We start from the raw sequence: 21,802 nt of genomic DNA on the forward strand, positions 1-21,802 counted from the left end.
AATTGTAAAGAGAAAGGAAGAATAACCACGAATGGGAGAACAATCGTAAGTAGAGAAATACAGAAAAGTGAAACGTAACATACGTGGAAAACACTGCTGTAATACCGTGAAAACTACGTAAAGGAATAATCTCGTTAGAAGAGAAGAAGAACGATCTGAAACTAAAAGGAGACAGAAAAGTCGAAGATATACGTTCAACAATTTCAAAATACGTGACAAATCAAAAAGAAGAAGAAGAATCGTGACGAACAAACATTACGAAAATTTCCAGCGGGAGGAAGAAATAAGGAAAACGTCGCCACTAAACAGAGAAGATAAGAGCTTACAATTAGTAAGAAAGTGTGAATACGTGGAAGACTCAGTAAGAAAAAGAAAAAAGAACAGAATCTTGGGGAATTCGAAGAATCCGTCAAATATTATCCTATCTACGAACATATCTAACGATAACGTGAACTCTCGTTGAGAAGTCAAGCGGGCAAGAGTGAAAGTCCTAAATTCTATCGAAGTTTCAAGTGTACTGCTGCTGGTTCTTTAATAATATCGAGCACCTGTCCGAGTTTTGGTCGAGTTGGTCGCCGGATCTCTGACGAAGAACAGGTACGATATCAAAGACGAGACGCGAAAAGGTCAAACCACGTGAGACAGCAGTTCTGAGGTGAGCGAACGCGAAAAACTGCATCTTGTTCTACGGTGAATTAGTCAGTCGCGTCGTATAAACGATGTTTCATGGAAAACATCGTAGCAAACCACTTGTATAAACGTAAATACATGTACGTTTAGGTCAATTTTCCTACGAGAATGAATGTGCAAAGTCTAGTGAAAGTTGGCAATTAGTCATGGGAAATGCTAGGAGGATGGAGCAATTGTTTTGGTTCGTTTTTGATTCTTGCTTTAGCTTAATACTAACAGTTGAGAAACATAAAAAGATCTGGAAAAATGAGTCTACAATTACTTTGGTCCTTTTCTAATTCTCGGTTTAGTTTCATACCAATTTAGAATTTGTTTAATACCAGTTTAATACTAATTTAGAAGCGTAACAAGATCTGGAGAAACCAATTCACAATATATTTCCATTCGTTTTTAATTCTTGGTTTCGTATAATAACAATAATTTAAAATTATAAGAAGATTTAGAGAAATTAGTTTATATTTTTATTTTTCTCTTTTTTTTTTGTGAATCACTGATATCTCAGGATATATGTAGTAGTGTTAAAACATCGTTCTAGTAGACTGAAGAGAATAACATGAAATAAATTGGTCATTCACTCACGATTAAAGTAATTAGGCCCTTAAGTATTTAAAGTATGATAATAATGAATCGGAAAAAATTATACGAATCCTGAAAATCTTACAGAGAAATCTATTAAGAAAATTAATAAGTCTGACAAAAATATGTCGACAAAATGAATTTTTAAAGAAAAAATATTACTTGAAATCAATGTAGGTGTTGTAAAATCAGTCTGCGTTTAATTAAATTTGTGTCATCGTTGTGTTAGCGATATTACAGGCAATATTTCAATATTAATAATATTTATCGATAACTAAAGTAGACAAAATTTAACATTTCCCGAAGTTCCCGAATATCATTTTATTCTTATAGACACTACATGAAACGTTTTTCTTTCACTAGCAATTTCATTTCAACTGATCATTTGATTGAAAATCACATAAACGATTATCGTTCAATCAACGTTTCCAGATTCGATTACTATCCACTTAACGTCAAATAAATGTCAATACCTTAACCACTTATTTTATAGGATCTGCTGGAAACCTCCAATTATACCGTAACACTATAATTATGCATTGTAGATTATTAATAAAATGTTTTAAAGCATTGACATTAAAGTTTCCTTTGCTACAATAGAAATTACGAGTTACGAATTTACGGTCAAAAATTACGTGATTTTATATTATATCGTTTGAATTTGTATTTTACTTGATTATATAACACTAACCATCTTTGTCGTGTAAAATATAACAGTACAAATTAAAAAGGATAATCTAAAACGAAATAATAAAATGCAAGATCTTACGCATCGCTTAAAGTCCAACGATATCAGTCGAATTAAAAATTAATAATAGTTGCCAACTATTTGCTTCAATATGTTTGCGTACTTTCGATACTTTTGACACCAAAAATTGATAACAAAAAACCTAGATTCCTGAACATAATAAATCATGAAATATAGTCAGATACTTTCAATCGCTGGAACAACTTCTCGTTTCTTTCTAGTTATTACAAAATCTAGCAGACTTATATAAGCGTTTCACGCGTTTCTCTGTCGTATCGTCACTTGCGATATCACCGGGAAAACTATAACAGTCACGTTTTCGACTAGTTGCACTTTGACGACAGTCTTCCTTTTTTTTTTTTTTTTTAATCATTATATTAATCTTTACATTCAGTTTTCAACGTGTAAGATAAAAACGCAGAAAATTACGATGCAAATGTTAGAACAACGAAATCAGGACGTAGAAAATTGCTACTGAGAGGTAACGGCGTAGGTCATTTGCAACGATCGGTGAAAGTCAACTTCACGATATAGAAATTAATCTTAATTCAGAAAATTGGCAGTTGAAAGCAAGCAGCTGGTATAAAGGATACAAATAAGAAGGTTACAAAATACCTTTGGTACAATATACATACACACAAATTGAGTGGCTTTGGTCTTGCAGAATTTATTGATATATTATAGAATCGATTCTAACTTTTTAATGACAGGAATCTTTCTCAAATATTTATTTGCTCGGTCAGCATAATAACTTACAAGAGCGCAAAAGAATTGAAAGTGGAAGAAATATTCACAAAGATTGGTAAGAATAACGAAGGTATTGTGTGAAAAAATTTATTTAAAGTTATTAAAAAATAGATTAATCAAGTATTTTTATGAATTACGATTAACTATCGATTTAGAAAAAAAAACTAGTAGGAAAACTTGTTAGAGAAGAGACGAAATGTTTCAAAATATTGGAAACAGAAGGACGAAACTACATCGACGAAAACTAAGGAAAAAAAGTTATTTAAAAAATCTACTTCGATAGCTCAAAGGAAATTCATAGTGAGAGATACGTACCAATACACCTATAATCAGTAATCTACAATCTAAAAATTTAAAACCTGTAGCCAAAAATCTAAAACGCTTCAAAGACACATTCCCCTAAAATTGTTAATTGTCGCTGTTTAATTATCGGAGTAGAACGTTCTACCTTCTCGTTTCGAGTCGATCCGTGCATCAAATTGATTGACTAAAGCACTTTCACACGTACAACTGAATTATTTTGTAACAGCGGAGGCTACAAATTTACCGTCGCTACTGAATACGATCAGTTAATTATTAATTTTCTTTATTCTACCAACGTGACGAAATCGGTGAGTGGGGTAACCTAGCACAGATTACTTCATTCTTACCAACTCACGTGTAAGATAATAATAGATTCCGTGTTTGATAACATCTTGGTGTTTTCTAAAAAAAAAAAAAAATACTAATCATGATTTCTAAAATATCAGTAGCGAAATAGCACGTGTTCCTTTCTTAATCGTAGAGTTCAGCTTTGACCCTAGTTTTCTATTGTACTAATTAACAAACAAAAATGGGAAAACTCTATAGATTTTTATTTTGATTGATATATTATTATATTAACGCAATAAATGTTAATTTTTGTTAACCGTTTATGTCTTGCATTATATAGGATGGTCCGTAACTGATGATACAATTGGATACAGACGATTGTACGGGGAAAAATAAGGCGGAAATATATAATAGAAAAAAATGTTTTCATATGACGCTTCGTTTCCAAAAACATCGAGCGTGAAAATTTGACACGTTCAAATTTGGCTAATTTCGAACTGGACGAGAGTAAATAATCGACAGGACTATTATTGTAATTCGTTACAAACTTAATCTATACGTGAAAATAAACAAAAAATGTAGGATACATTTTCTTCACGAGATGCTTTGCTTTCGAAAAAAATAGTTTTCAAGATGGCTATATGTATCAGATCGGAGTTAACACTTAGCCAACCTAGCTATATGTTTCCACCGCGTACTAGTTAAAAAACAAAGAAGTCTAAAAATTATTTAAGTGATTAATTATATTTTGCGGTATATTTAACGATTTCACATATTGTTTATACAAAACATCAAATTATAAATATACAGGGTGGTTGGTAACTGGTGGTACGAGCGGAAAGGGGGTGATTCTACGCGAAAAAAGAAATCGAAAATATAGAATACAAATTTTTCGTTTGAGGCTTTGTTTTCGAGGAAATCGACTTTGAATTTCGCTCGGTACGCGTGCACTTTATCGCATCTCGTTATAACGGATCTCATTGTAGATCTTTGTCTCGATGGAAAAATTTAAAAAAAAATTTTTATTCTATATTTTCGACTTCTTTTTTCGCGTAGAATCACCCCCTTTCCGCTCGTACCACCAGTTACCAACCACCCTGTATATTAGAAGTATAAAAAAATATAGGTAAAATTAAAAGCATTAAAAATAACTAAAGATAAATGACACAACTGAGAGTGAAATTAAAAATTCATAATGCATTTTAATATTTTTTTACGGTGTGGTATCGTTCGATTTACCAATAGCGTAACTCTTTAATTAATTTTAACACCACTAAATTGGTGTATTTTATTATATACTGTACTTTATATATGGCGTAATTAATTATGAACGATTCCAGGTAAACAATAACTGATAATAACAACAACAACAAAAAAAAAGAAAACGCTTTGCTAAAGTCAAAAAGGCAGATCTCCCCGTTCGGTTACACAGTAATGTTCTTTGCAGAGAAGAGATCTCTCTATTCGGTTGGCTAAGTGTTAACTAAGCATATTCCAACATTGTTTACTTAAAAACGAGGTTTTGAACGGAAAAATATTATTTATACACTCTTGACTCATTTTTGTATAATAACCTCCTGTTGACTGTTTACTCGTGTCGATACTTAACCAGGTATAAATATACCTGATAAATATTCAAACTCGATATTCTCAGGAACAAAACGTCATATGGGAAAATTGTGTTGCATATTTCCGACTTATTTTCTTACGTAGAATAGAACAGACCACCCGTTATTACTGTCAGTTTTGCGATAATAATAGGAACAATAATCTTAGCGGACTACCGTCTAGAAGGCAGCAAAATAAGTTCGTTAGAATAAGAACTGAAATAGACGAAAAGGTTTGCTGATTTAGAATCTAGAGAATCGCAACTATTAATCGCTTCGCGCTATCGGCCAGACGCTTTTCCGACTTTCTGTTTCCTGTTGTTAGGAATTTTTTTACAATTGTTATCAATATATCGGATAATTGAGGAAACATCTGCAAGTTTTCCACGACTGAACTTAATCTAGCACGTTCCATTTGTCGTTCGGAATTTCAAATTCTCATAGCTATCGATGAATCACAGATAATAGCTCTGATGAATATTTTTAATCCTGAACGACTCACCAGACTCTCCGTCTCTTCCCATTAACCGGTAAAGCATGCATTACGTCCATATTATAACTCTGAATGTGAACGTTGATGTATTTATGGAAAATTGAGAGTTGCAAAAATACTTGCGAATGCACGTAATACGCAGAATACATAAAATATCGAACATATAGTAATCTATTAGGTAAAACAAATGTCTATTTAAGTTTCATTCTTTTAGTTGCATTCATGGAAGTAGAAATTTACATGGATATTTTGTAAGAATTTTCATTCTGAAATAGTGAAAGTAATTCCTCCAAATGTAAATTTATCTATCATTAGAAATTATAGAAACTGTAAAAAAATAATTATTGAAAGCTATACTATTTCTCCAGCATTCTCTCTTCACAGTCGTCACGTAAAGGAAGATAACGAACTTGTACTTTAGAAAAGATCTTTTTCTGGAATTTTTTCTAGAAAAGAGTTTTATTAGTAAAAAGTAAAGTTGCTTAGAGTAACAACTAGCAAAGATTCGTTAAATATTGAGAGTCGATTGAAAATCATAAAATTTACACCCACAGATGGGCACTATTCTGCAACAGTCGGTGTTAAAAGGCCGACAGATCAGCAACGCCGGCAAGGAGAAGGATTTACTTCATAAATTATTCAGTCAAGCGGCGGCAAATTATTCCAGCCAGCTGGCAATCCGCTATGAAGGTACTTGTCATTGATATTCTTAACGGGAAATAAAAGAAGAAGTAAAAAAGAAATAAAAAAGGAAAATACAAACAGGTGACTGGGTGAAAGAAACAAGTAGAAAAATTTCTGACATACTAACACGATTGTTTCGCAATTTGAAAATTCCATAAAGTTAGATAACGTCTCGAAAAGATTTTTTTTTTTATTTGGAAGAATTTTACGATCAATTCTCATTGAGAATTATAAGTATTCGTCGTTAAACGTACATAATCTAATTTACGAAAATTGAATAGTTCCACCATAGGGGGAGAAAATCCTATAATAACGAGCATATAAATAGAGAAAATTCTTATATCAAATTCAATTGAATTTACTTTATAATAATTGTTATATTTATATAATACAATTAGTTGGATTTACGCGCGAATAAATATTTTCCTATTTATCCTCGTTGCGTCTATCCAAACATCTTAGAACCGTTCAACCGACAATAATCGAATGCTTTGGATTTTAATCAAACATGAAATGTAACAAATTCTCCACGCATCTATCCGCCTAAGATTACATCCTGAGATTCGAATCTAAAATCGAGCGGTTTTAAATTCAGACAAACACGAAATACCATTGCACCATTACACGTATTATACTTTTATTTTGCAACGCAGATGACGATGGACACGAGTATACTATGCTTTACGATGAGTTGAACGAGCTGACTAACAAATTCGCCAGAGTATTCCAAAAATTGGAAAAGCCAGACAATTTATCGAAATCATTCGTAGCAGTATGTATGAAGCCATCGCATCGACTGCCAACAGTGTTAGTTGCCATATTGAAGGCCGGTATGGCGTATCTGCCCTTGGACGCAGAGTTTCCGATGGCCAGGGTGAAACATGTTCTGCAAGAAGCAAAACCTTTCGCAGTGGTGATAGAACAAGGAGGTAAATACGATAACACTTGCTCACTTGTCTTCCTCCTCTCCATAAACAGGCTGTTGATCTACTAAACCGGTTTCAGTATTTTCGATGTTCCGCGATATGTATCTACTGCCACTCCGTTTAGCGATCTAAAATTACACCTAGTTTTCGATTAATCCTTCGCTGTAAGCATATTTTTCTGATAGCACTAACAACTATGTACATAGCCGAAACGAAGTGTGAATAAATTTGTATTTATAACTGTATTTATAGCTATATTTGTATTTATATTTTGTATCATTCATTCAAAGACACTCTGTTTGCTAATGTCAGCAGAAAAAAAAATCACGTTTCTTTATCTTTTTTGATTACTCTCATAGTTTCACTCTCATAGTAGTTGCAAATGGCAAAATACCCAGATGATTATTTAATGACTCAATTACTAATTTCCACGGTTTATTAAACGGGCGTAAGCTAATCGATTTTTTCAAGATCAAGCGATTGCTTCTTGGTTTCTGCGTGACACAAATAACACATTAATTTGCTTTAAAAACTTCGTGTTATTTGCATCGAACTATTCTCCAGTAGACGCACGGTGGAACGTGTCGATCGATGACTTGGTTTAACAAAAATTTCTCCCAAAGAGAAATCTACGCTGTACGTTTCGAAACACATTGTGTTCTCGCCAGGGTTACGAAGAAAAAGAAAGAGAAAAGATCCTGTTTCTTTGTCTTTCCTAATTACACTATGTTTCGCGGTAGTTGTACAAATATCCGAGTAAAAAAGAGAAGCAAAAAGAAAGGAAACGAAGCAAAGTAAAACGTGAGAGAAAAAGATGTGTGTCGAACTAGATCTGCTAGAGAGTATTACGCTGTAAAACGATTTTTCCTTCGAGCAGTAAACGGAAGGACCTTGCTATCTATGCAGATTGGCGTGCTGGATTTTTAAGGTCGACAAAGAACCGCTCCTACGAACGTTCGATTTTCTCTGACTACAAGTCACAATTTCCGCAAGCTTAACGCGGCCACGGTTTCATTGACATTTATCGTATTTATTCGCCCGTTTCTCCGCGTAAATAGTTCAGCTGTTTAGCCGAGGGCCGCATCGAAATTCTAATTAAGAACTTTATCGATACCGGCAGAACCGGGAAATTGTCACTGTCCTTTTTTAAGGATCTTTCCTTATATATAATCTTACAAAAATCTTTATAAAGTTCTATTATGTTATAAAATTATATATCTTATATATAAATATATCTTTTTTAAGCGGATGCATCGATTTACGAGGGAACAAATACGATAACGTATGAACAGTTGTTGAAACAATCTGAAGCTGAGGAGAAAGAGGATTTGGAGTATAACGAGGACCCTGAAAGCACTGCTATCGTTTTGTATACTTCTGGAAGCACGGGCACGCCGAAGGGTACTGTTCATTTGTTTATATATAATAGTGACAAATTTCATATTTTACGTATATAATAATTAGAGCGCGGATTTCTATGCGTTTACTTATAGAAAATGTGAAAATGGAGGGTTGCACGGAATGCACGTAACATGAAAGAATATATAAAATATCCAAAATATAGTGGTTTGTGTAATACTTGCATAATAGTATAGATATAATACTTGTATAATTTGTATAAATATCCACAGCCTAATAACGCAATAAATATAATGAACTATACAAAAAAATATATTAGCCAGCCTTGTACGTCGATGTGAAGAATTATAGTACATTATAGTAATTACGTAGCATTGGAATTATTATTTTTTCTTCTTGTTTCTTCCTTACTTTTCCCATCTTGTTCTTATATCTCGTTTTTACGGCTTTCTATTTTTCTTGATTTCATGATTGAAGGAGTGCTTTTGCCGCACGCGGCTGTGTTAAACCGACTACAATGGCAATGGCGCGAGCTGCCTTATGCCACCGACGAGCAACATTGTATTTTTAAAACATCTTTGACCTTCGTGGATAGCGTGTCAGAAATTTGGGGACCTCTGTTGCAAGGAAGAACCATAGTAATTGTCTCCAAACATATTACCAGGGATCCAGAGAGATTCGTCTCGGTATTAGAAAAGTACAAGGTAAGCACCTACGGTTATGTCTAAGACAAAATAGTTGGAAATTTGTTATCTATAAAAAAAAAAGAACAGAAGTAAAGGAGACAAAGAAATTCACGGAAAAGAAAAATCTTTGAGAAAAGGAGAAAAAAGAGGAAAGAAATCTCATTTTTTAATTTCGAATCTTTCCGTCATACGACAAACTTTGAACATTATATGGTATATTTGAAAAATTATTTTCATTTACCGTTAAAAAGATTTTTATTCTGCGACGTATTCTATAAACTTTGTCTACGACAATTATTTCAGATTCAACGATTGGTGCTGGTCCCATCGCTACTGTACTCTATGCTGATGTACTTGAATCTACGGGTAAGATAATAATCGGAAATAATAACCACGCGCTCAGCTTCTCAGATCGTAGATCATAGATCATAGATTATAGATCATAGAACGTAGATTGTAAATCGTAGATCTTGTATGATAAATAGGCTTCCCACTTGTGTTTCGATTACAGATATAAATGACGTAAACATTGTTAAGTGCTTCTGTATCAAGCTATTTCTAAGCACCTTCAACAGATTAACGTTCCAGATACCAACACGTCCCTTTCAATAGACGCAATCTTTATGCATTAGATCCGCTATTCACGAATGGCAAACGTTACGTCGAAATCCGTGTGTTTCACCATCGTTTCTCATATTCATTATTACGAGAAAAAGAAGAAAAAAAAGGATAATCTAACGACGGGGATAAAAGCATGAAAATTGATTAACCGACGCAGATTAACTTAATCGTTCAGATTGTACGAGGTTAGTGCAGAAAGTACTACCAGTTTAAATGTAGAAGCCGTGTTAAACGATGGGATGTACTTATAGAAGATCACCTAGCTTCATTCATGTATTGACATAAGTCGTGCAAAGTCGTTTCCTGTTTGCCTATTTTAATAATATTGTCGCTGTATCGTACGTTTAAAATGACGACGCGAGTTAACACTAGAACTATCACGCCAGTCAAATCGACTGGTTTTACAATTTTATTTTCAAATTTCTACTTTATGTTATAGTTTCTTTTCCGCAATGATTAAATGACTTTCGCAACGATAACTAAAAGAATGATATAATGAATTTTATTTTGTTTTTTATGTATTCAAAGTCGAAATAATTTTGTATCAAGACTACTAATACCAACACCGGTCAAAATGACTGGTACTTGTCAAAGCGTAAAAGTTTTGTACAACTTCCCATACGGTTTTACAACTTTTACTGCGTATCATTCGATATGATGAAAATTCCGGATCGATCGCTAGAAATACCGCAACAGTCGAAACGACTGGTTCTACAATTTTATAAATGTGTCAACCCTCCGTTTAGTCCCTTAGTCCCAGGTGGATTGATAATACCAAAAATGTACTACATAACATGGAACTGCTTCTGTAAGAAAGTAATAAATCAATAAATATGAAAATATTCTATTATTACGTATTTTTTAAAGACCAGTCATTTTGACTGGTTTTGGTAGAAACAGCTCTGTGTTAACTATCGGTAGTTCTATCGTTAAAGATCCCGCTGATGACGCTTTTGCGCTTCTCGAAAGCTGTAAAAATTCTTCCAAAAGGCATTCACCGCCGAATTACAGCAATTCACGATAACGGAGTTATGGATGAGTTATCGAATAAGAAGTGTGGAAATTCAATAGGGACAGAGAAACTGTAGTTGATAGTAAACATTCAGGCTGGCCGTCTCTATTTACAGACGAGCTCGAGAACGTGTCTGCGATTTCATTGCAAATGATATTCATTGCAGTTTCTTTTTTTTGCAAAACTTAGAGTTGTTTATTCGATAATGCTTCGCGAGAAACGATGATTTAAAAGATTGCGTAAGAAGATGGTTATGTGAAGCGACGGTGGAAACGTATGACAAAGTTATACAAAAACTCGCGCCACGTTACGATAAATATTGAAATAGGGCTGGTAATTGTATTAGAAAATAACTGAGTACATATAATAAAATCACAGACGAAGAAGACATTTCAAGATGCATTTGTATCGTTGTTATTTCAAAACGAGCATTAGTTTCCAGACAACGCTCGTGTGCCTATCTATTCGATCTGTAAAATGTATAAAATATTTTACAAATTCGCGTATTTCTATGTTTTTCTATGTATCTAAGTATTAGGTTGTCCGAAATGTTTCTCTCGTCTTATAAGGAAATAATACACGCACAATGTTTTTTGTTTTATATTAGTTTATTGAATTATACACGAACGTAATAATAGAGAAAGAACGAAATGGATCATACCTGATTCAATAAAATAATATCAAACACAAATTGTTGTTCATCTACTATCGCCTTATGAAACGAAAGAAACTTTTCGGACAACCTAATATTTAACTGACCGAGTTCAAGTAATTGACTCGGTGTATTTATAATCAAGTGTCGATCCAAATGATCTTTCTTATGTGAACATGACGTAGTAGGAAAATTTCTGAAGCCAATCACTTCCCTAAGTCAGTCTGTTTTAAAATACATTATTTCGTTATATACGTGTATATAAATTAATCGTCTTTTCATAATAAATTAGATCCTATGTTTTACAAGATATAAACCATTAATCGCCTGTATTAATACATTAAAGTCGAATATTCCACGATTAAGTAACCCAATTGTGTTAACAACCCAAGTATAACTCAAGGTCATCGAAATCACCGACGCGGAAGCTTTTCAATTGTTCGATCGTAACTCAATCTATTAAGACTTAATAATACCAATCGAGGATAAATATAGAACTAATTTATGATCAAATAGCAGTTAAGACTCGATGATTAAGACACGAACCACGTATTAACATTGCCCTTGGATTGATGCTTGATTAAACAATTAACATGCTTTAAGATTGCCTTCAATACGCTTTAAATGACGGAGATTGATCATATCAGTTAGCAAGTATTGCCTTAACACCATTGACTGGTTTCAGAACAAGGACAGCGTGCTACGTTCTCTAAGACTTTGGGTATGCTCTGGAGAAATGTTGCCAGTTTCGCTGGCGGATCAATTCTTTGCAACTTTCGGCGACGATAGTAAAATCTTGGCGAATTTCTATGGAAGCACGGAGATCATGGGGGACGTTACCTATCATCTGTTGACCAATCGGAAGCAACTACAGAATACGCAGAAAGTGCCAATTGGTAATTGGGAAATTGCTACTTTTTTAAAAACAAAGTATGATAATCGAATACGAGACGAATAGCAATAATTATAGAAATAGAATTTTCCAAACAACTAGTTACCTAACCGTATGAACAATAAATTCGAATAACTGTTCACGGTACTAAAATAATTTGCAAATTTCGCAAGTTTTCAATCGATAAATTCAAACTTCGAAAACAGATTAGTAGAGTGGAACGGATTTTTGATTACAGGCAAGCCGTTGGACAATTGCGTTATTTATATCGTGAACAAAGAGATGCGGCTGGTACCGCAGGGCGAAGTCGGAGAACTGGTAGTCGCCGGAAAGAACCTTGCAACAGGGTACATCCGCGACAGTGAGTCCCGCAAGTTTCAGGACAATCCTCATGCCATCGATCTAGGTAAAAATTTCACGGTTTACTTCATAAACATTTCAACCTTTTGCAATCGACGGCCTTTTCGGTCGGGCGTAGCAGCATTGTAGATAATATAAAATGATTTTATACAAAAATTAACTTAAAAAACATTATATTTTAATAATCTATATATATTTACATCTTTGAACATAGCATTTTTTAAATATATTTTCTGCATTTTTTTACGATAATTTATAAAACATCTGACCAGATGCATTCTTGTATCGCAATTATATAAGTTGTTTCGTGTCTTTATCCTGCTTTGTTTCGGTAAGAACACACCTTACAATCCTTTTTTTCTTCCTGTTAAAATTACATGGAGCTTCCCATTTAACCGAATTCCATCACAGTTAGTAGTCGACGTGGAAGCTCGATCTCGCGGTTGTCGATTATCTCCTCTCAACTGGTCTACTAAAGTTTTTATAAATCACAGCTGGTTAAGTGGCCTTTCGTTCTTTTGCTTTTTTACAAAATATATGAATTAATTAAACAAATTTTCAAATCCATTTTTTTGCAGCTTCTAAATTTACGAAACTAGAATACTTGTGCCACGATCGTCGAATCTGAACTAACGTCAGAGACGTTGCCAGAACCATAGTTTCGGAAGAATTTGAGCATAAATATTTCATCTCCATCTTAAAGTGTAACACTTCACACTTCATAACAATCAATATAAAGAATAAATCTATTTACGAACCAATACTGCGCTCTCGTCAATTGGAGAGGTCGAAATCTAGCATAAATAGGGGCTATTGCCTCTCATTCTCCTCTCAAGTTGCCACACGGAACACCGTGGTGACGGAAAATAGCCTCTCGGGTGAAAAGGGTATTTTTTTCCTATGAGGATAAAGATACCTTTTTTTTATTATTATTATTTAATTTGTTCTTGCAATTTGCCCAGCAGGACATTTGATAAATTTGTCTAACTTAATTGCTAAATAACATGTGGATGGCTACCCCCAGCGGGATACCATCTTCGAGTTTGACTATTTTATTTCTTTAGTGAGGTCAGTGGGGTGTTTTCTTTTTAATCTTCTTTCTATGAGAGTTTTGCTCGCTTCAGCAATCAGCTGGTTTGGATGTGTTGTCGTTCTTCCCTTGTATTTTTCTGCGTACCTGCCGATTTCTTCTTCGACCATTGGTATTTTTAAGTCTTTGCGTATATCCTCGTTTCTGACGTACCATGGGGCGTTGGCTATCGTTCTCAGTATCTTTGATTGTAGCGACTCTAGTTTATTTATGTGACTCATTGCTGCTGTCCCCCATAGTGGTATTCCGTACGTCCAAGTTGGTTTTATTATCGTTTCCTTTTATTTTCTATGCTGAGTTTAGAACTTCGACTAGTTAACCAGTACATTTGTCTTCTTTTTATCCGTACTTTGTCTACAATTGATTTAGTATGTTGCTTCCATGTAAGTTGTGTGTCTAAGTGAAGTCCTAGGTATTTAACTTGCCTTGTTTGTGTTATGTGCGTGCCATTCAATGATAAAGATTTTCTTTTTTTATTTGGAAGTAGTTTACAATCAATTCTCATTGATAATTATAAGTAAATTATTCTGGCGTGGTACTATAACGTGAATAATAAATAATTATTAATTAATTATTAATTAATAATAATTAAATTAATATAATAAATAATTTGGATATTTCTTCTTTAACTGTAGGTGTCTTAAGGTCACGATGTATCGTTTCGTTGGTAACATACCAAGGTGCATCTATTAAGGATCTTAGAGTTTTTGATTGGAATCGTTGAAGAATCTCTCTATGTTGAAATTACTCGCGGTTCCCCATAGTTGGATCCCATAGCTCCAAACATGTTTTAATACGACTTCATATAGCATTATTTTACTCTGCGCGCTTAAGTTGGAACGTCTGCCGATGTCCAGAATCATGCTCAGATATCTGACTGAATCTATGTTTGAAATTGAAATATTATTTATGGTCACCTGCGGGCAGGATTGTTTCCGCAGTGTGAAGGTTATATGATTGGATTTATTTTCATTTATTTTGAAGCGCCATTTGTGGAACCACTTTTCCATAAAGTCGAGACCTCGCTGGAGAGTTGAGGAGGCAATTATCGGGTCTGAATGGGATACTAATAAAGCTGTATCATCAGCAAATGTCGCTGTGGTTATCTCTGTTAAAATTGGTAAATCGGCAGTGTAGATGGTGAACAGCAGAAGTCCGAGGACACTACCTTGGGGTATGCCAGCTTCTATTGGAAATGTTGCGGTTATAGCGTCTAAGTATTTAAATCATGAACATCTATTGGTTAGATATGATTTTAAGATGGAGTAATGGGTGTGTGGTAGGATTTTCTTTAGTTTGAACAAAAGTCTTTCATGCCACACTTTGTCGAACGCCTGCTGAATGTCCAAAAGTACCGCAGAACTGTATTTTTTCTTTTCTAAATCTTGGCTGATTGATCGAGTTAAACGATAAATTTGCTCTATCGTAGAATGTTGCTTCCAAAAACCGAATAGATGATCTGGAATTGTTTTCAAATCCTCGAAGAGTGGAAGGAATCGTTTCGTTAGCATCTTCTCAAATAGGATAAAGATATGAAAATGAAAATTCATCGATATATCAACATATAAATTACAAAAATCAGAGAAGAATAAAATGCCGATAGAAAAAGATAAACGCGTTATATTTCGAGAATTTATAATCTTATATTTATATCTAGATTCAGCCATTTATCGACTATAGAAAATTCTACTTATTTCTTATTTTTCAATCTTTCTTAGTTTTCTCGTTTCCGTAGTTCTTCGATCAAATTTCAATCTAAAGAATGAACAATGATTAAAAACTAAAGAAATAAAAGGGACTGAAGAAGTTTGAAAAACGAAATAAGAGATGAGAATAAATAATAATTTGATCGATATTCGCAACTTTTTCGATGCAAACAAGAGAAACAAATTACGAGCGTGCATCTTGGAGTGTACACACGAGCTTCTGTCTTGCTTCTTTTTTTCTCTGCCAGCTGGCTACCATAATCTCGTTAAGAATATAACGTTCGACCTTATTTCACCAGGGAAATAATTCTCGCAAACACCGTAGAAATCCCCTGTTGTTTTGCCCATGCCGATAGGCATGAATCACCGCATTGTAGTGAAAATTTATTTATCCTCGACGCGTCTCATTACACGTGACACGTGATCGATAACCACGTGTAGTTATATCGAATGGATTACCATGGATGATATGGAAATGAGATGAGAAATACGGAAAGAAAAAAAAAGGTAAAAAAATATTGTACAGCATCAACATTTTTAACATTTCCGGGATTTCAATCTCGACGCATCGCTGTGCATTATGGTCAGAACACACTTGGTATTTATATTCTCAAAGCGATGATTCTTTTCTTATCGAGAAAAGATTTAATTATATGAAATTACTTGTATGAAAAGATTTAATCGAAAAGACGATCTTTCTCTAAAAACGTAGAATTCTATCAACTAACATCGTAGCAACTGACGTTTATTATATGGAAAGATTTGCGAAAAAGTGTTGTTATACCGAAAATTCGTTTTAAGCTTTGTTAGCATAATATAAAAGTTAATATCTAATTTTCGGTTTGAACAGAACACTCGAGGATTTATTGCACTGGAGATTATGCAAGAATATCGAAAGGAGTGATCGTGTACGAAGGACGCGTAGACTCGCAAATTAAAGTTAGGGGACACCGTGTAGACCTCACGGAAGTGGAGAAAACAGTATCAAAGGCACCTGGTGTCGACGAAGTGGTTGTCCTCTGTTACAAACCCGGTGAATTGTCTCAGGTATCATTAGTAAAATTGTTTTAATATCTCTGATATAATATTATTATATATTATATTATAGATATCCTACAAATAATAAGCATCGAATAACGATTATACATATAACATAAAACATAGTTCATACAATTACAATATAGTTGTATCGAACATAATAAAAAATCAGAGGTATAAAATAATGCATAGAATAATATTATATGAAATTACATATACATAAAAAATATTACATACAATCGTTTGTATATCAAATTTTCAGGCACTACTTGCTTTCGTAACTGTTACAAACGATTCGTCCACTTGCACTGTAAAAATTGAAACGTTTCTGCAAGCCAATCTACCGGTATACATGTTACCACGAGTCATCATCGTGGATAATATTCCTCTTTTAACAAACGGGAAAACTGATCGCCAAACGCTGCTCAAGCAATACGAATCTTCTCATCTCAATAACGGTACTGGTATAACTTTTAATTTATCTGTTCACTTTATCAAAACATCTACCACATAAAATAATCTGAATTTCGGTACACATTGCAATGATCAAATTATTATAATCAATTGTAAATTACCTCCTATTCGAGGTTCAAGTAAGAATGAACTTGAAAATACGCTTCAAGTGAAATATTTTTTATTACAAGAAGCACTGTCAAATGTTGCAACATTTAAATAATGTAACATTAATGTAATAAGGATTTCAATTATTTATGTGTAATGCTAAGTATTCTGATAGGAATTATTTTGGTCACATATGAACCGTGGATAACGATTAATGGTCAAATATATATTATAACAACAAAGATAAGAATTCAGAGTTAATAATAATATATATTATTAATTATATGAATATTATATATAGAGAATGAGCAATACATGAACTGCGACTACGCCGACGTACCTGAAGCAGACTTAGCAAAGGCAAAAGTTCTGTTTCCAACGGTGGCGTCTGTAATTGGTGGAGGAAGCCGCGCAGACGTTAGGATCGATGCAAATTTCTACGAGATTGGCGGAAACTCCTTGAACTCGATTTACACGGTAACAAAGCTACAAGATCAAGGTTACGAGATAGGAATCACAGAGTTCATCACGGCGAAGAATTTGGGTGAGGTGCTCAACCGAATGAAAACCAGCACGGATGGCGAACCGATTGACAATGGTCTTAACGAGGAAGAACATATCTTTGAGATGTTGAACGATTCTCATAAAGAGGATGTGACAGAGTACGTAGAGTTCGCTAAATTTACATTTGAAATCTTTTTTCTGAGGAATTTCAAGCGAGAGATGAATCACTAAAAGTGAAATTATAGAGATGCGAATTATTTATCATATTTATGTGGAGACAATCTAAAATTTAGATTTAGTACAGAGAAGAGTCATGTTTATGCGATAGGAATCTGAGATATAAATACAATCATTTGTCATATTCATAATGGAGACTTAAGATTTAAAAGAAATTAATAAAGTAAGAGTCTAAATAAAATAAAATATGCTTCTTGTGGGATGGAATATCAAGATTTAAATAAAATTAGAGAGATAAAAATCATTTGTGATACTTATAGAATGAAACAGATGGCCATGAATAAGTATAGAAATAGTACTGTCATCTAAAATATATAAATTTTATCATAGAGAAAGATAATTTCTTTGTTCCACAGGATTATTACAGAAAGTTTCTACAACAAAGCAGACTTAGAACAGTGGTTAATGCAAGATATAGCAAAAGAAGATTACCGTATAATGATGGAGTTACTTTGGAAACCATTGGTAGAAAAGAATTTAAGTTTCGCAGTAAAATCGTCACAACATGGCAGAACGATCGGGGTAGCATTAAATTTCGATCTCTGGGACGAGCCTGAGTTAATTCTTGATTCCAAATTAACGATCGTTTTCGAGTTCTTAGAATATCTTGAAGCACCCATTAGAGAAAGGAAATTACCAAAAGGAACGGGTCAGATTATTCATAATTTTATGATGACAACAAGCAGTGACCTAAATCCAGCTGAAAATGTAATTTTGATGAAAGAGATGGAAGAATATTGTTTACAATTGGCTAAGAGAAAAGAATATGCTGGGATTTTCACCACCAACACCAGTCCACTAACACAGGTATTAATAATATGTTAAATATACAATTAATTTATTAAAAAGGACACTAGCTTATAGTTTAAAATCTTTAACGAAATTGTAACGAAAGAGACATACTTCTATCACATAATTGCTAACACATTATTGCTAATGCTATATCGAGCATCTCCGAACGTCTTAATCTCCTCTCCTATTATTCTTTCCTTCTAATTTTCCTTCTAGACCATCTAACTTTTGAACTTTTTTCAAATTCCCGCCAGAAGCGACGGTTAACGGAATAACAGAATCATCTCCCCCTCCTCCTTTTTGTTCTATTAACTTTTTCCAAATAAAAATACTAATTTTAGATTTGATTCTAAAATATTATTTCATTATTATTTCATATATTTAAAGCAACGTTTCGGAAATTTTACTCAGATCAATCAAACTTTTAAAATTATTTCAAAATTCTCGTGAAAAGTATCTGTTATCAGAATCACACATCCTCCCTCGGTTTTTCTTTCCAGTTAACTTTTTTCAGTAGATTTTAATCACTAATTTTATACTGGATTTTGTCAATATTTTAAGAATATTAATTTTATCATTATTTTGTTTATTATAGCAACTCGGTATAGACGTGTTTGGATATGAAACAATGCTGACTTACCAAGTAAACAGGTACATTGCCCCAGACGGTACGAAGCCCTTTAAAGAAGCGCCGGACAGTCAACTGGCAATTTGCTCGTTGAAAATGATCGCTTAATGTACCCTGGAAACCAACCGGAAATATTAGCGTTTCGAATTGCACGAGAGTAAAACGCTCGTACCAATGAAGTTAATAAGCGTGTCTGTATTTATATCGATATACCCTCAGATATGATATTAGGGATTAATATACTCCGATTGTATAAGCTACTGTATATTTGCTATTCTTTAGAAAGTAATTCTGTCTAAAATAGTTTCATTACTGTGATTGTTTTGTGTTTAGTATATGATTATTATTATTAATTCTTATATAAATTATAGCAATAGAATAGGATTGATACATAATTAAGAGATATATATATATACCCGTAATGTTAACTTTTCGCAAAACATTATTAATATTTTTGTACATAGAATAGAGTATATACATATATACGTATATACCTAATAGATTATTAGGATTAGATACATATATTTTCCGATTGCTCACTGAATTTTCTACATAAAAATCATAATATGACACAAATTCGAATATTCGAAATAATTATTCAAAAATTATGTTCAGAATATTAGACGCCAAGATATATAGGTTATGTAAATTATGATACGTATGAAATAAGTAAATTACTAAATGATTGAATAAAAAAAGTTCATATACCTTTTGATGTTCTTCTCCTAAATCTCCAAAGTCGATTTAGATATGAAAGTAACATTATAATCACCACAAACATTCACTATTCACTGTAAATCAAATTTCGTTACTAATAAAGAACTTTCCTTTCACTGAGTTACAAAATTGCAAACTGGCCAATTTAAATTTTTTTAAATGTTTGTATTTTCATATTCTACCGCAAAAGGCAGCACTTGACGGTCTATGCTTGCGTCTTATTAACACACCCCTTTTGTAAAACATAACCTCACGAAACGTCAAACTTGACAAGACCAATTTTTATATAAGTACATAGCATGAACACTTGTATCTAAGTGTAAATAATAATATGACATTAACATTTTTCAATAAAAATTGTCGGTTCGAATTAGCATCTATTCGTTTTAACATAGTTTGATGGATTCATCTGTCGACAACATAATTTCGAAATGGCACCTCTTACGGATTTACTCTCATGTAGCATAATTGAGAAAGATTCCAACGGTGATATATTATGGACCTGGTCTTATCCAATCGTTTCAGAATCTCAAAAAGCAGTTGTTGGAAGAAAATGTAACTTAGAAGTAGAACACAACTCCCCTCAAGTATTTGTATTCTCAAGACACAGATACGATTGGTTCTATATACACTGTAGTGAAGTATTTGATTCGGATAAATTACCAAAAGTAAGTTACATGCTTTTTTTAAATGGTAACATTACAATAATTATATACGAATATAATAAAAATACTTCAAAGTTATCTTTGGAACAGGTAAAGCAATTTGCATTGGTTTTGTTTGCTAAAGACTTTAATCCAAGGAAATATGAGGTTCTTTCAAGAGTCCTCAGCAAAATGTATTGCAAGACTGGCAAGCCAACAGAAATACTACAGTTATATCTCTCGGTATTTACAAAAGGATCATGTTCTACTCAAGAAAATGGAACATTTGTTTCTGATAACTTTAATAGCCATTGCTTTACAAACAACACAAATGTCAGAGAAATGATTAAAACATTTGAATTGGAAACAATCTTGATATACACTGCTCTTCTTTTGAAAAAACGGATTGTAGTCTATCATCATAGCTTGGAACAACTTTTAAAATGGATTGGAATATTTCCTGCATTAATGAAGCATCGTAAAGTCACTGATAATTTGTTTCCTTGGATTGATCTAATCGATGATGAATTGGCAGAACTAAAAGTATGTTGAACAAGCTGTCATTTCATTATTGAAAATTATCTTATAACCCTAATAATTAAATATTTTTCAGGGTCTTTCACACTACATTGCTGGCTGTAGAAACAGTTCCATTTCATCAAGAACAGATTTATTTGATCTACTTGTAAATATTCCAGCTAGAGAGATTACAGTCGCATCACATGCAAAAGGTAAAGAAAGATATTTAAAATATCGTTACTTTAATAAACATTATATTAATTCTATTAATTTTTCTAGAAAGCCTAACAATGACAAAAACGCATAAAGAAATAGCTCTATTCATGATCCAACTAAGCGAAAACCAATCCTACATAGAAAGCCAAATAATATCCGAGATAAATGACAAAACTCAAGACCTGTTGAATCAGTTGAAATCATTGGCGGTAGTTCAAGGACCTGACGGAAGAAAAATGGTATCAGCACAAACGCTGAAAGAAAAGAATCTACCATCAGCGGTAGAAAATTTTCTAATCAACTTAGCTGTAGCTGAAAATTTGTTTTTATTGTAATTTTATATATTTTTGTAAATACGTAACTGTAATATAATCCAATAAATAATTTCCACCACTTAATTTATCTTGATTATGATTTAAAAAATTATTTAAAAGATTCTAATTCTAATGGAATGGACATTCAATTCAGGGACAACATTAAAAATAGATCTTCATGACATCTAGTGC

At 33.1% G+C, this 21,802-nt stretch overlaps 2 protein-coding genes across 3 annotated transcripts; both read left to right on the plus strand.

Annotated features, from left to right (window-relative positions):
- The first annotated feature begins 465 nt into the window (after nt 1–465).
- LOC117208966 (mycosubtilin synthase subunit C) lies at nt 466–19,461 on the plus strand. Its single transcript, XM_033450518.1, has 13 exons — nt 466–655; nt 6,007–6,142; nt 6,790–7,065; nt 8,308–8,463; nt 8,899–9,125; nt 9,411–9,473; nt 12,078–12,288; nt 12,523–12,690; nt 16,291–16,487; nt 16,741–16,936; nt 17,341–17,701; nt 18,137–18,587; nt 19,168–19,461. Exons 2-13 carry the CDS (start codon nt 6,007–6,009, stop codon nt 19,306–19,308), a joined length of 2,583 nt encoding a protein of 860 aa, XP_033306409.1. The 5' UTR covers nt 466–655; the 3' UTR covers nt 19,309–19,461.
- A 149-nt stretch (nt 19,462–19,610) lies between these two features.
- Nucleotides 19,611–21,689, plus strand: LOC117208967 (putative DENN domain-containing protein 10 B). Of its 2 annotated transcripts, none has more exons than XM_033450519.1 (4): nt 19,611–20,585; nt 20,658–21,104; nt 21,175–21,292; nt 21,360–21,689. In XM_033450519.1, the coding sequence occupies exons 1-4, from the start codon at nt 20,349–20,351 to the stop codon at nt 21,629–21,631; spliced, it is 1,074 nt and encodes a 357-aa protein (XP_033306410.1). In that variant the 5' UTR covers nt 19,611–20,348; the 3' UTR covers nt 21,632–21,689. The 2 variants fall into 2 exon arrangements, with proteins under 2 accessions (XP_033306410.1, XP_033306411.1); XM_033450520.1 differs by having other exon boundaries at nt 20,673–21,104.
- The last annotated feature ends 113 nt before the right edge of the window (nt 21,690–21,802 follow it).

The sequence above is a fragment of the Bombus bifarius genome, unplaced genomic scaffold (assembly GCF_011952205.1).
Source record: "Bombus bifarius isolate JDL3187 unplaced genomic scaffold, Bbif_JDL3187 scf7180000008165, whole genome shotgun sequence".
Taxonomy (NCBI): domain Eukaryota; kingdom Metazoa; phylum Arthropoda; class Insecta; order Hymenoptera; family Apidae; genus Bombus; species Bombus bifarius.

What these genes read in the sequence shown, in the direction of transcription:
- LOC117208967 (XM_033450519.1), top strand. Translation starts at nt 20,349, where the DNA reads ATGGCACCTCTTACGGATTTACTCTCATGTAGCATAATTGAGAAAGAT. An exon ending in ATGAATTGGCAGAACTAAAA is followed by an intron (nt 21,105 to 21,174) that starts GTATGTTGAACA and finishes AATATTTTTCAG; the next exon opens with GGTCTTTCACACTACATTGC. An exon ending in AGTCGCATCACATGCAAAAG is followed by an intron (nt 21,293 to 21,359) that starts GTAAAGAAAGAT and finishes TAATTTTTCTAG; the next exon opens with AAAGCCTAACAATGACAAAA.
- LOC117208966 (XM_033450518.1), top strand. Translation starts at nt 6,007, where the DNA reads ATGGGCACTATTCTGCAACAGTCGGTGTTAAAAGGCCGACAGATCAGC. An exon ending in AAGCACGGGCACGCCGAAGG is followed by an intron (nt 8,464 to 8,898) that starts GTACTGTTCATT and finishes TCATGATTGAAG; the next exon opens with GAGTGCTTTTGCCGCACGCG. An exon ending in CATAAAGAGGATGTGACAGA is followed by an intron (nt 17,702 to 18,136) that starts GTACGTAGAGTT and finishes TTTGTTCCACAG; the next exon opens with GATTATTACAGAAAGTTTCT.